General features: G+C 36.2%; 1 protein-coding gene across 11 annotated transcripts in view; it reads right to left on the bottom strand.

Annotated features, from left to right (window-relative positions):
- Window positions 1–14821, bottom strand: part of ODAD2 (outer dynein arm docking complex subunit 2) — a 219812-nt gene that overhangs the window by 118260 nt on the left and 86731 nt on the right. For all 11 annotated transcript variants that reach the window (XM_079915239.1, XM_079915230.1, XM_079915238.1 and 8 more), the window contains one exon: window positions 7488–7602. In XM_079915239.1, coding sequence (XP_079771365.1) covers window positions 7488–7602 — 115 coding nt within the window. The remainder of the gene's footprint in view (window positions 1–7487; window positions 7603–14821) is intronic.

Here is a 14821-nt window from a genome sequence, read left to right as displayed (position 1 = left end):
TATATTCATGTACTGTCATGAAGCTCAAGGCAAAATGAAAATTAAATGTAAATGCTTATGAAGTATAAACCCAGTCTAACTACTAATTATTAAAACTATAACATGTTCTTCACCAGCATCATTTTATATTCTGGGGCTGTCTTTCACAATTACTAAGAGGTAACAGAAGTTGTATCTCCTTGGGTATAATACATGGGTGAAAATGAGATAAAATCTCATTTAACCCCCAAATTACTATGTTTAGGTTAAAATTTGAATGAAAAACAAAACAAAACAAAACAAACCCTATTCTATTCCTGATTTGTGATCAATTTTTGGTATGAGTATTGAAAAAACAAACATTTTATGGATTTTAATTATTAATTTGGGTTAGTATGGAAAGGATTCATTAATATCATGTAAAATCTTTTCCAACCACAATGCTATAAGACTGTAAATCAACTACAAGAAAAAGACTGCAAAAAACACAAACATGTGGAGGCTAAACAATATGCTACTAAAAAACAAATGGATCACTGAAGAAATCAAAGAGGAAATCAAAAATACCTAGAGACAAGTGAAAATGAAAACACGACAATCCAAAATCTATGGGATGAAGCAAAAGCAGTTCTAAGAGGGAAGTTTATAGCAATACAATCCTACCTCAGGAAACAAGAAACATCTCTAATAAACAACCTACCCTTACACCTAAAGCAACTAGAGAAAGAATAACAAGCAAAACCCAAAGTTAGTAGAAGGAAAAATCACAAAGATCAGAGCAGAAATAAATGAAATAGAAATGAAGAAAACAATAGAAAAGATCAATGAAACTAAAAGCTGGTTCTCTGAAAAGATAATCAAAATTGATAAACCTTTAGCTAGACTCATCAGGAAAAAAAGGGAGAGGTCTCAAATCAATAAAATTAAAAATGAAAAAGGAGAAGTTACAACTGACACCACAGAAATACAAAGGATCATAAGAGACTACTACAAGCACTATATGCCAATAAAATGGACAACCTAGAAGCAATGTACAAACTCTTAGAAATGTACAACCTTCCAAGACTGACCCAGGAAGAAACAGAAAATATGAATCGACCAATCACAAGTACTGAAATTGAAACCGTGATTTTAAAACTTCCAACAAACAAAAGTTCAGGACCAGATGGCTTTACAGGAGAATTCTATCAAACATTTAGAGAAGAGTTAGCACCTATCCTTCTGAAATTATTCCAAAAAACTGCAGAGGAAGGAACACTCCCAAGCTCATTCTATGAGTCCACCATCATTCTGGTATCAAAACCAGACAGAGATACCACAAAAACGAAAATTACAGGCCAGTATCACTGATGAACATAGACCCAAAGATTCTCAACAAAATACTAGCAAACCAAGTCCAACAACACATTAAAAGGATCATACACCATGATCAAGTGGGGTTTAGGGATATAAGGATTCTTGAACATATGCAAATCAATCAATGTGATACACCATATTAACAAATTAAAGAATAAAAACCATATGATCATCTCAATAGATGCAGAAGAAGCTTTTGACAAAATTCAACACCCATTTATGATAAAAAACTCTCCAGACAGTGGGCATAGAGGGAACTTACCTCAACATAATAAAGGCCATATATGACAAACCCACAGCCAACATCATTCTCAATGGGGAAAAACTGAAAGCGCTTCTTCTATGATCAGGAGCAGGACAAAGATGTCCACTGTCACCACTCTTATTCAACATAGTTTTGGAAGTCCTAGCCACAGCAATCAGACAAGAAAAAGAAATAAAAGGAATACAAACTGGAAAAGAAGAAGTAAAAGTGTCACTGCTTGCAGATGACATGATACCATACATAGAAAATCCTAAAGACGCTACCAGAAAACTACTAAAGCTCATCAATGAATTCGGTAAATTGCAGGATACAAAATTAATACACAGAAATCTGTTTCATTTCTATACACTAACAACAAACGATCAGAAAGAGAAATTAAGGAAACACACATCAAAAAGAATAAAATACCTAGGAATAAACCTACCTAAGGAGGCAAAAGACCTGTACTAGGAAAACTATAAGACACTGATGAAAGTAATTGAAGATGACACAAACAGATGGAATGTTCTCGGATTGGAAGAATCAATATTGTCAAAATGACCATACTACACAAGGCAAGCTACAGATTCAATGCAATCCCTATCAAATTACCAATGGCATTTTTCACAGAACTAGAACAAAAAATATTTCACATTTATATGGAAACACAAAAGACACTTTCCTTTGTGTTTTTCTTTACTTTTAAAATTGGCATAGTGAATATATAACCATATGCCAACTTATATAATTCTTGAGGTTTAGAACTTTTTGTAGAAGTTGCTTTTCAAAAACAACTCTCCATTATTTGCATATCTTAGACTTGGGATATTCAAAACAAGAGCCACTAGCTACATGTGGCTACTTAAATTAATTAAAACTTAATATAATTAAAAGTTTAGTTCCTCAGTCAGACTAGTCACATTTCAAAACCCACACATGGCTACGGGTTGCAATATCTGAAGAGTAAATTTCCATTATCACAGAAATTTCTTTTAGATAGAGCTGTCTGAAACCACGGTTTGATTGGGATCTATATGAATAATGAGATATTATTTTTTAATATAAATGTGCTTTCTTTTCTCTTGCCTTTCTGAGCACATGACCTCTCTTGCACTTGACCCCTGAGGTATCCTTCTGCCTTGGGAAGATGAGTTTTGTTCTAGAAGTATGCAAGAAAAGAAACCAGTATAATATTCACCTCCTGGTCCTAGAAAATAGGAGTTTTCAAAAGGACAAGAGTCTTGCAAATTAGGGTATTTTCTTGAGGAAAGATGTTTTAAATTTCCTTCTCTCCCATTTCAAGGGCCAGACCTGATATACTAGACCAATAGTCTTCAAAATTTTTGCTCACATATCTCAATACATTTTTGAAAAGGTATGCATCCTCATCTATTTCGAATTGACATCTAAAAATGTTCATCATAAATTTAGTCATAAAAGATGAATTTTGTGATATATTTGACATCAAATTTTGACTCTGCATATTTAGTGAATTCAATTTATGGAAATGTCTTCTATATTATGTAATCAGAAAAGCCAGTCCCCATTGTTGAAATAATCAGCCAAATTATACTTACTGTCAGCTAAGAAATATGTGACTTCAAGTCTTTAAATTCACAGAAGGGTATTAATTCAGATCCCTTTGATAACTTTGTCACTTCTGAATTGGATGACAGAAAGATAGATAGATAGATAGATAGATAATAGATAGATAGATGAATAGATAATAGATAGATGATAGATAGACAGGCCGACAGACAGACAGATAGATAGACAGGGAGACAGGAGATTGGGCATGTGTTCGTTGCCTCGATGAAGTTAGAAGTTGCCTTTTTCAGTGTTTCTTACCAGAAGTCCTTCCTGTCACAGGGCTCACCCTCAGGAGTTACGTATTCTAGAAGTGTCCTTCTGCTTGGTGCTCCAGAAGTTTTTTACTCTACTTAGAGCAATGTGCTTAGAAGGTTTAGGCACAGTGAGAGCTATGCTTTCTTCCTTCCTTCCATGCATCCATTCTTCCTTTCTCCATCTACCACCTACACACACCCTCTCCATCTCTCTCACGCCTTTCCCCATATTAGTCATTCCCTCAGCCTAAACTGTCTTCCGGATTTCATATTGGCTCCTTCTACTGATATTAACAGCTCAGCTTCCAGAAAGAACTATTAATCTTCTTTGTATCTATTTCTCCCCTTAATTCATTTCTCACTCCAGTACCACGGACTTAAACTCTCACCTCTCAACTGAAATGTCTATGACCGATGATCTCTTAATTTCCATATTTAATGTGCTCTTTTCAGTTTTCAAAGGCAAATGACCTCTTAGGGGCAAATGATACTGTTGAACACTCCTCCTTTCTTGGCATTGCTTCCTTTCTTGTCTTTCCTGAAATTGCCCTCTCCTGGTGATCTCATCACATGTCGGTCTTCCTCTGTGACTGTTCTTTGTCACTGGTCTTCTCTTGTCGCCCACACCCTCTGCCGTTCATCTTTGCGCAAGACTTCAACCGCCTCCTACATACTGATGGCTCCCATATCTATCTATATATATATATATATCTCCAGTCCAGAATCTCTCCTGACACCCAGATTCATATATTCAAATGACTGGACATCTATACCTGGATGAAAGCAAATCCCCCATCTTTTCCCCAAATTGTGTTCTTCTCACGTTTGGTAAAGGTTACTAACAAGGTTAGCAACTAAGGTTACTTAGTTGTCAAAGTTAAAACACCAAAACAAAAACAAAAATTCATACTCTCTCACCTCTTTCTCATAGCCAACATCCAATAACTCACCAATTTCTGATACTATTTCCCAATCATTTCTTGTATTTGCTCTTCCTCTTCACCCACACTGTCCCTGTATTAGGTCAAACTCTAATTACTTTCCGCTGAAGCATGGTAATAGCCTAATCAGTCACCCACTCACACATTTTCTAGTGAGCCAATCTGCTTATGTCTCTTCCTTGTTCAAAACTCTTCAGATGTTCATGTTACCCAAATGAAAATGCATACAGAAGTTCTTGGTAAGAGAAGTGAACAAGCAGAGATCCTCATGGGTCTTTCCTTCCCCCAGGAGTGGTAGGAAGGGAGCTGAGAAGAGTTCAAAGATGCTGAGTTGGTGGGAGTGGAGAGCAGTGGAAGGCAGGAGAGGTTCAGGAGAAATGGAGCTCTTGATGAGGGCTTGGGTGTAGACTGGCCTTGGGGCCAAGGGCTTAAACACAGACAAGATGGGTTGTTCTTAAAGTCTGAGTGTGGCTCAGTTTGGGTTGCCAGCAAAGGAGACCAGTTGGATATTTGGGACAGAAATCCGGGGCAAGAATAATGAATGTGGAAATGCTGGAATACCTTTTAAAGCTAATAATAGATAAACAGGCAGATTTGGAGTTGAAGTCCATACGAATACAGGACACAGTTTACACGTAATAACAGCACTGACAGAAATGTTATCTATACAAAATGGTATCTCACCAATGATAATATTAAATTCATCATATTTTCAATGATGATTGAGATTTAACCAGTATCTCCAACACCCTTCTCTAGGAAAAGGAAAGACTTTTGGCATGTCTTTACCTATTACCTTCCACTCCCTAACATGCTTTCCCAATCATCTGGTAGTTTAGATTCAGATTGTTACTGTGACAACACCATCCGCTTTCATTTTACTTTATGCCATTACTTTTAAAGAAATTCTTTCTTAATAATCTGACAAAATTTGAAAGCCATATTACCAACACAAATTCATATTTAGCTATAAATTCTAATGATTTATTTGTTCATTATTGTTTCTATAACTCATGTTATTCTCTTCCTTAGAATCTTCTGTTTTGCTGGAAAACATTGTAATTTTTTTCAAAGAAGACCCCTGGGGGATAACTTTCCTAAGTGCTGACATTTCTAAAGGCTCAATGTCTTTATTCTGTCCTTAGTCTACTCTCACTGGAATGCTAGTTTTGCAGGGTATAGAATTCCAGCATAAAAAGTGTTTTCCTCTAAAGACAGTAAAGGTTTTTTTGTTCCTTTTTCTTATAGAATTTATTGTGAATAATGTTAAGCCTAATGCTGGTGTGATTCTTACTCTTATGTAACTTTTTCCTTTCTTTTAATTTCTGGAAACACCAAATTTGTATTTGTGTCTAGGCGTAGATAAATTCTTTTTCCCTACTTGGCACTAAATGGATCTTTTCAATCTGAAGACTAGAGTCTTTCTTCAACTCTTCAACTTACAGAAACCACCCCCCTCCTTTAAAAAAAAAAGACTGTTTCTTCTTTTCAATTGCTCTCTTTTTGTGTGCTTGCGATTCCTATTCAGTTTTTACTTTTACTTTACATTTTTAGCTATTTACTAGACCTTATCATCCAGATAATTATGTAGTCATATCCCAGCATCACACATAACCTAGTATTTATCTCTTTTATTAAATTTATTACTTTTTCAAATATATTTTTAATTTCTAAAAGTTCATTCTTAATCTATGAATATTTCTTTTTTATTCAGGCTTTTTGGGCCTAGTAGTATCCCTTGGGTCATTCTGAGGATATTAATTTTAAAAATTTAACGTTATCTTCTGTTCTTTACATTATCTCTTTCCTCTGAAGTTAGTTCTGCTTATTAATCTTGGCTTGCCTCTGATACCATTAACCTTCCTTAAAGATAATTAAGATCCTTAAAGATATTAAAGATTCCTTAAGGAAGATTAAGGTCTTTCTTAAAGAATATCCTTAAAGATATTCTTTAAGGATGTGTAGCAATCTTTCTCCAGTAGGCTTCTTTCTTGCTCCCTAAATAATATCATTTATATTTTGCATTTAAAAAATTTCTTTGGACCTTATATAATAGGATTATATTGTATGTCTGCTTCTGAAACTTGTTTTTATTTTGCTCAATATGTTTATGTGATGTATCAATATTGATGAACACATTGCTGAAATACATTCATTTTTCACTGCTGCATTGTATGACATGTTATGACTGTACTATCATCCTGTTGTCCATTTTCCTGTAGGTTGACATTTGAGGTGTTTTTATTTTTATTTTTCCTTTTATGTTGTTATAAAAAAATGGTTCCATTAACCAGTTTGTAATAAGTCTTTTCTACTATTGCTATATATCACAATTCACTTTTTACAAAAGATTACTGCTAGTCACAAATATTTAGGAAGCTAGAGGTATGTTAAATTTATTACAGGAATTAAGTGCTTTAAATAAAAATACTTTAGATAAAAATACTCAACAGAGAGAAATATCTCTAGCAACAAGGATCTTAAAGGGAAATCCCTAAACCTATAGGAAAAGAAATTTAAGTGAAGATAACAGAAATGGGCTGAAAAGAGATCCTCAAAGAAACTAATAAAATTTACAAATGAAGAGCTAAAAGACTTCAGAAACTTCCAGTTCAGTCTTTTTTCATATAAAAATTTTACCCATAGGTTTTATATCCAGTCTTTATTGACAGATAAGGAAAGTGGGATTCATGAAATTATGTGACTTTTTCAAGGTAACAAAGAACTTAGTGATTTTTCATTGTAGTAATTCAGACAATAAATAACATAGAAGTCATCTTGAGCTTCTGAAAGTAGCAGTAATACAATTTTCTTTTCACCCAAGAGATAAGATAAGTCAACTTCCCTCCCCCCTAATCTACCTGGGGTAGTGGTTTTGACTGCACCAGCCATGTAGAACATGGTAATAAGCACTGCCATCTTAGCCCCGTTTCATTTTACACATAAAAACTGACCAGGAGAAGGTATTGCTCAAAAATTAGTTTGGCACAAACGTTCAGCACATTTTTTTCCCCCAGATAAATCTGACCAAAAAGAAGTGAAAAGAAATTAGTGACCTGTGGTGACATTATTCAATATGGTATTAGAGATTCTAGAATGGATTGACTTGCAGTCTCTTCTCACCTTTGCATTCTGGATGCAGGGACAGAGGGCCCAAGCTGCACTGGCCTTCACGTCTGGGTGAGGATTTTTCAGTAGGGACCACAACAAACGAACTCCATCTAAGTGATCAATTATCCTATTGTGAAACAAAAAAACAGAGGTAGAGACTGTAATTAGTACATGAAAATAAAAATTTAAATGGCCTATCTATTCACACAATTATAATTATTTTTTCTCCTTTTGACATTTCGCTTAGCTACTTCTTTTCAAAACTTTAACAACAGCAGGGACATAACATGCTGTTGGGTTGTCAGCTCTCTGATTTCAGTTTTAAACTCGCTGACACAGAAAGCAAGCTCCACGATAGTTACGATTCACATGAACTGAAAACCAAGCCACGTAATTCTTTAATTAGCTGTATACAGACTGTTACCTAAATGTAAAAATACTGGTTTCTTTCACATAGTAACATCTAAATACTTTCCAAGACAAATATTTATGGCTCAAAGCTGTGCAGTTACCTTTTCTATTTGGTCTGTGTTTAACTGACTTACCGTACTGCATGACACAGTTTAACCTCTTCCAGTACTAATCTAGCACTAGGAATTAAAATCAGTACAACACACTGCATCCTTTGTGGGGCACAAATAACACATAACTTGTTTTCCATGTGCTCCCTTCCCAGCAAGACCAACATTGCAGACTGTGTTATAGTTACTTAAACACACTGTAATCAAAATATCTTCTTGACTAGCTGAAAAATGAATTATCATCAGAGTCATCTCCACACCATCTGTCTTCTGTTTATATATCAATCAGTCCAGGGAGCATAACCTTGCATTAAGGTCCATCAAGTACTTGCAGTTGAGAAGAAGGTCAAACAAAACTTAATATCCTTTACAAGCATGGCTTTGTTCAGAAAGATAAACTCAGAGCATATGAAAAAAGATAAAGAACATCAGAATTCCTTTGATTTTGAACCTCAAGTTGAGTTAAATACACGTAGTACTTAGCCACAGATAGAATAAATACTACTAGCTTGGCACCATTCAAATTTTTTCTTGAAAATTGACATTAAAAAACTATATTTCTTGATTATCTGAGTATGCCAGGGGGGAAAAAATGTATTATTCCAAAGGTTCCAAGTTGGATATGTTTTCCATAACCTTATAAAACAGTTGGTAATGCAAATAGCTTATAGTAAGATATAAACTATCTCTTTAAAAGATGATTTTTAATAAGAAAAAAGCACACTGAGAAAGTATTTTAACCCAGAGTTTAACTAAATAGCTTTCTAAAACTAAAGCTTTCTGTCTGTATCATGCTGAGGGAGAATAAAGTTTTATTTCTTGATTTATAGAAACTATAAAGAAAGATACTGAACACACTGTACCTCACAATGAAGGAATTACTTTGCAAACTTAAAAAAGCTTACTGGTTTACATATGCCACTGAAAGTGTAATTAATGGAGATCCGTGGGTCTCTATTTTTTCACATGCAATTTCTCAAAGAACAACAGTGAATGTTAATCCAGCCTACTCTCTCACTAACGTAGTAGTAATAGTTGCATTAGCAATATTTAGCCATACAATGAGGGGCATAGCTTGTCACCAGAGTGGAAGTCATCTGCATGGCACACATTTTCAGTTAAAAAGAGGCATAATTCAACTCTGGATCCCCCCAGGAAAACTTTCACAATTAGCAATAAAAATTCACCATTCATTCTAAAACCAGATGTACTGTCCTTGACCGTCACCCCAAACCCTAGGCAATTCATCAGCTGCTTAGTTACAACAGATGGGGACTGTGACCCCATTATAGATGTCTTAAAAGACAGCACAGCACAGAGTAATTACCTTAGATGAGGAAAACATTTGCAAACACAGGAACTAACAAAGTCATGGGTAGCAAACCTCAGAGTTTAATTTTGTCCCTCCATCTCCCTCATCCTATGTGTCGAGTCATATACTGTGGATTTCCTTCAAATAACTCAAGTATCTCCCCCTACTTCTCTGTTCTGCCTGCCAGCATCCTAATCCAGGTGTCTACTACCTCATATCAGGATTGCTACAGTAGTTGCCTAACTTGGTTTTATGTCTCCCGTTTCTCTCAATTCCAATCCATCCCATAAATTCCTGGGAAATTAATCTTGCTGAAGGAGTTTTGAGAGCTTCTGCGGTATCTCCTTGCCAGCAGGGCCCCGGGGATGTGCATTCTGTCCGTCACACCACCCAGAACGTTCAGTCAATGCTTGGTGAACAGTTCACAACTGACAGGTCACTCCCAGGAGACAGTCTCTGACAGCTTCCCGCTGCCTGCATGGTATTCACACCCCAGTTCCTGAATTCAGTATTTAACATTTCCAATGAGCTGGTTTATTCCTCCAAACTCCCTACATTCAGGTGTTTGCTCATAAAACTCTTCGGCCATCTACTAAACACTAAGTGCTAAGCATACGGAAGTAACACATACAGTCAATTCTTATTACTCAGGGTAGTTCGCTGTATAAAGTCACTGCAAACAGTGAATTTGTAGATACCGAATCATTGCTCCTGGGGGAATATAAAGTTTTGTCCTAAGAGCCTCTGGTGAGAATATTTTCGTTAACTGATCAATACATAATCTTGTTCTATGTGTGTTTCTGTTTGAAGACACCTTACTTAATACACATTGTTGATTCACTACACTGAACCCACAGGCAATCCAATACACATATTTTCTCAGTGAGGCACATCACAGCCCCCTTGCATTTTGGCACTATGCTTGGGGAACATGTTAACCAGGAAGATCACCAGCTCAAAGGACGAAAATGCAAAAAACGTGGCACTAAATACTGGGAAGACGACACTTGTTTACAAAATGAGAGCGGACACAAGAAGGCAGAGTGTGGTCCTGTTCAACCCCAGCTGGAAACACGTGCACCAGGCAACTCCAATTTCTCGTGGCTCCACACGTGTCCGTGAATAACTGCAGAAGTGCTATACGGATTAACTGGGGGGATTACAAATACATTTTAGCAAGGATGTGAATACACAAATACAGAATGTGCAAATAATGAGGATTTTAATTGTCCTTTAGGAAACTGCAGTCTAGCGAGTGTGTTAAAGAGACCATAATCGTCTATTCTGGTAAATGCTACAATAGATGCGGGCATGGGGTTCCCTGTGAACACAGAGGGGAGACACTGTTAACTCCTAAGCCACAGAAATTCTCCCAGGACTAAGCCTTTGCCCTGCCATCTCCATCTTTTGCTGAACAATCCGTACTTTAAGGTCTACCATAGGCCTCTCCCAGGTCCTCTGGCTTCTCCCTCCTCTGAGATTCTTTTGAGTTTTGCCGCCCTCCTTTCTAGCACTCATTAACACATTGCTTTGCATTGTAGGCAGGTGCGTATGCTTCTTATCTCCCCAAGTACTGTGTAATCTCCTTGACAGCAGGAATCTGCTACTGCCCGCCATGCTTAGGGCAGCTCCCGCAGACAGTGAGTATTGGTTAAATGGACCTGAAACAAGACAGCCTTTGCCTACTCTTTTCCGATGAATCAAAAATCTCTCCCAACACAAATACATTCATTTTCAACCTCATACTTGGAAAGTGCACGTTCAAATTCAGAATCTAACCAGTAAATTTTTATTTGGAGTTGCCTCTAAGTCGAAAGTGCATTTTCATAGATCTTCTTTACAACTTTATTGCTTTGAATATACAACGCTGGGCTTGTAAATGGTATTCATTATACCACTGCCCATTTTCAGTGGGTCTATATCTCCTTTTGTATAGTTCTTTAATTTGATTAGCATCTTTTTCTGAATTCACTTCCAGCAGTATGTTAACTCTTCCTGCTTTTATTGTCAAGAGAATTTTACATTAATACTTTGATATTATAAAAACAAAACTGAACTATATGTTTCCAAAATCTTCAACTTTATCATAGAAATCAAACTGTGTGGCTGACAAAATAACAGTTCTTGAAAGATGACTACACGTTCATGTTCCGGCTCTTAAAAACAAACACACACACACAAAAGACACAGCTGCTTGTTGTGGCTTCTCAGTGTCTTTGGTTCTACTAACTCTTGTCAGGATTGTTAACAAGTCTGGCTGGCTGGCCTGCCCGCTGAGGCCACATACACGAACAAATGTGAACAGTGGGCACCCACACAGCCAGCACGGCTGAGGCTGCAGAGTTTCTTTCTGGCAATGCCAATACATCTATTTTGAAACCATAATTTTGCATCTTTTCTAAAAATTTCACAATATTTGCTGATAAATGATACATGGCTCAACCTAAATGTGGTTATAGCCTAAAGGAACATGATGTTCGTAAGCCACACTATAAGATGCAATTGAAATCTATAGGGTTTAAAACCAAGTTGGCAATTCCACAAAAATGGAAACATAAATGGATGTCAGAATTAATGATCGCTGTGAAAAACTATGATTAGAAAAGAATTTTATATTTTCATAAAAATTCTCAGAGTTTTAATGTTTATATCTCTGTGTATTCTTTTAAAGAGGCTATGGGAGACCAAATTGGGAGAAAAGATGTGAATGTAGCAGCCTCTGGAAATGCACGTCAAGTGTGTCCCAGAATTCCTTGGCTTTGGTAGAGTAGAAGGATAGTCTATCCTTTTATCGTTGTGTAAGCACTATGACAGAAAAGCTTTCAAAACTTATTCACTCATACGAAAAGTTATGCATTCACAGAATAATATTAAGAGGGCCCAACAATTTTTGAGGTCCAGCTCATATTCAAATAGTCCCATTTCTTTGCAAAACTTTCTTTAGAGCTTTTTAAAAAACAAACAAAACCTAGATTCAAAAGGGATCATACACTGTATTCTTGATATGTCTTTTTAGTCTCTTTTAATCTAGAACATTTTTATGGCATTGACTCTTTTAAGAGATCAGGACTGTTGTAGAAAGTCCCACAGTTTGAGTTTGGCTGACTGCTTCCTCAAGGTGTCGTTTGACTCTCCCCTCTTTTCTCTGTACAGACCTTCCTTGACTTATCCATGGGGCTGTGTCCTAATAAACCCAGCACAAGTGGAAAACACATTTAACACCCCTAGCCTACCGAACATCACAGCTTAGCCCAGCCCAACTTAAACATGCTCAAAACACTTACATTGGCCTATAGCTGGGCAAAATCATCTAACACAGAGCCTATTTTATAATAAAGTGCTGAATATCTCTTGTAACGTATTGACTAGTGTACTGAAAGTGAAAACCAGGATGGCTGATGGGTACAGAATGGTTGTGAGTGTTTGAGTTGTTTACCTTCCTGATCACATGGCTGACTGGGGGCTGCAGCTCACTGCCACCGCCCAGCATCATGAGAGAGTATTGGACTGCATATCCTACCAGAATTAAAACAGATCCAAATAAATGGAGATATACACCATATTAGTAGATTGGCGATCTCAATATTGTTAAGATTTCTATTCTTTCTAAATTGATCTATAGATTCTTAACAACAATTATTAAAATTCCATAAAGCTTTAAAAAAAGATTTAGACAAGATGACTCTAAAATTTATATATAAATGCAAAACATCTCAGATAGCCCAAAGCATCTTAAAAAGTTGGAGGACTTAACACTCCTATTACAAAGCTATAATGATCAAGATAGTGTGGGACTGACATGAGGATAGAAAAATAGATCAATGGAAAAAGGAGTTCTGAAATAGATCTGCTAATATACAGTCAGTTGAATTTCAACCAAGGGACCAAGCTAATCAACTGAGAAATAGTGTTTTCAATAAATGATGCTAGATCAATTGAATATCATATGAAAAAATTAACTTGGACTCCCCTTTCCACACCACACTTAGAAACTAGTTTGAGGTATATCATATAGTACACTAGCCATGAAAGTAAAATTGATAACTTTAACTTCATCAAATTAAAACTTTCTGCTGAAAAGACAGCCTTAATACTGACTGGGAAACATCATTCCACAGCACATAAATCGAACAATGGATTTGTATCCAGAAAATGTGAAGAACTTCTTCAAATTGCCAAAAAAGATAAACAATCCAAATTTAAAACGGACAAAAAACTTGAAGAGACTACAAAATAACATATATACACACGAAATAAGCACATGGAAAGTTATTCAACATCATTAGTGATCAGGGGAATGCAAAGGAAATCTACAACGACATACACTTTTACTGTTAGAAGGGCTAAATTAAAAAAAAAAAGAGCAACATTAATGTTGGCACCAATGGGAATGTAAAATTGTACAACCACTTTTGTATACTATTTGGATGTTTCTAATAAAGTTAAACTTCTACCCTATGACTCAGAAATTCCAATCCCAAAACAGGGCAAAACTAATCTATAGTGATGGAAATCAGAAAGTGGTTGCTTGGGGTGGGCGTGGGGATTGACTGGAAAATAGCATGAGTGCACTTTCTTGGGTGAAGGACATGTTTTCTATCTTCTTTTGGCTGGTGGTTATATGAGTGTATACAATTGCTAAAATGCATCAAACTGAGCAATTAAGTGTTAAAATAACCTATAATTTTGAACAAAAAAATTCAGACAAAACCCAACACATATTATATGCTTCCATTTGTTTCCAAATAGAAATAAAACTATTTAGGGAGGCATTCTCAAATATAAAATGATGAACACAGAGTAAGATATGAATTACCATAAAAGGCAAGAGAGGGGCTCTCCCCAGACTGCAGGGCAGTGGGCACTGGGGGGCCGTGATAGGACAGGCAGCCCGGGTGTCTGTAGGGTGATGATGGTATTCTGCTTCTTGGCTTGGGTGGCAGGTATATGAGTCCTCCCTTTTCAAGAATTTACTAAGCTGTACGTTTACGTCATGCACCTTCCTTTATGTATATTATATTTCACAAATTAGAAGCTTTAAAAATGTGTTTTAACTTCACTATAAACACACACACACTCACACACACACACACTCTCTCACACACACACTCACACACTCACACACTATAAACACACACTCACACACTATAAACACACACACTCACACACACTATAAACACACACACTCTCACACACACTATACACACACACTCACACACACTATAAACACACACACACTCTCACACACACACACACTTACTGTCACACACAGGAAATGGTACTGAAAAGCCAATTTGTTCAGCTATGGAGCTAAGCACACATCACACCTGGATGGATGAGATATATAATGTGGATAAATAAAATCCAAATAATCCTCAAATTAAACATCCCCAGAGCTTGCTTTAAAATGAGGAAACTAAGATTCAGAAGATTAAATTATTCACATAATTAATTTTCATTTGGCATTTCAGTATCTCAGTTAAATCCATGTGCTTTTAAAAGTCGACAGATGA

The sequence above is a fragment of the Stenella coeruleoalba genome (genome assembly GCF_951394435.1).
Source record: "Stenella coeruleoalba genome assembly, chromosome: 2".
Taxonomy (NCBI): Eukaryota; Metazoa; Chordata; class Mammalia; order Artiodactyla; family Delphinidae; genus Stenella; species Stenella coeruleoalba.
This window is presented reverse-complemented; position numbering and strand designations above follow the sequence as displayed.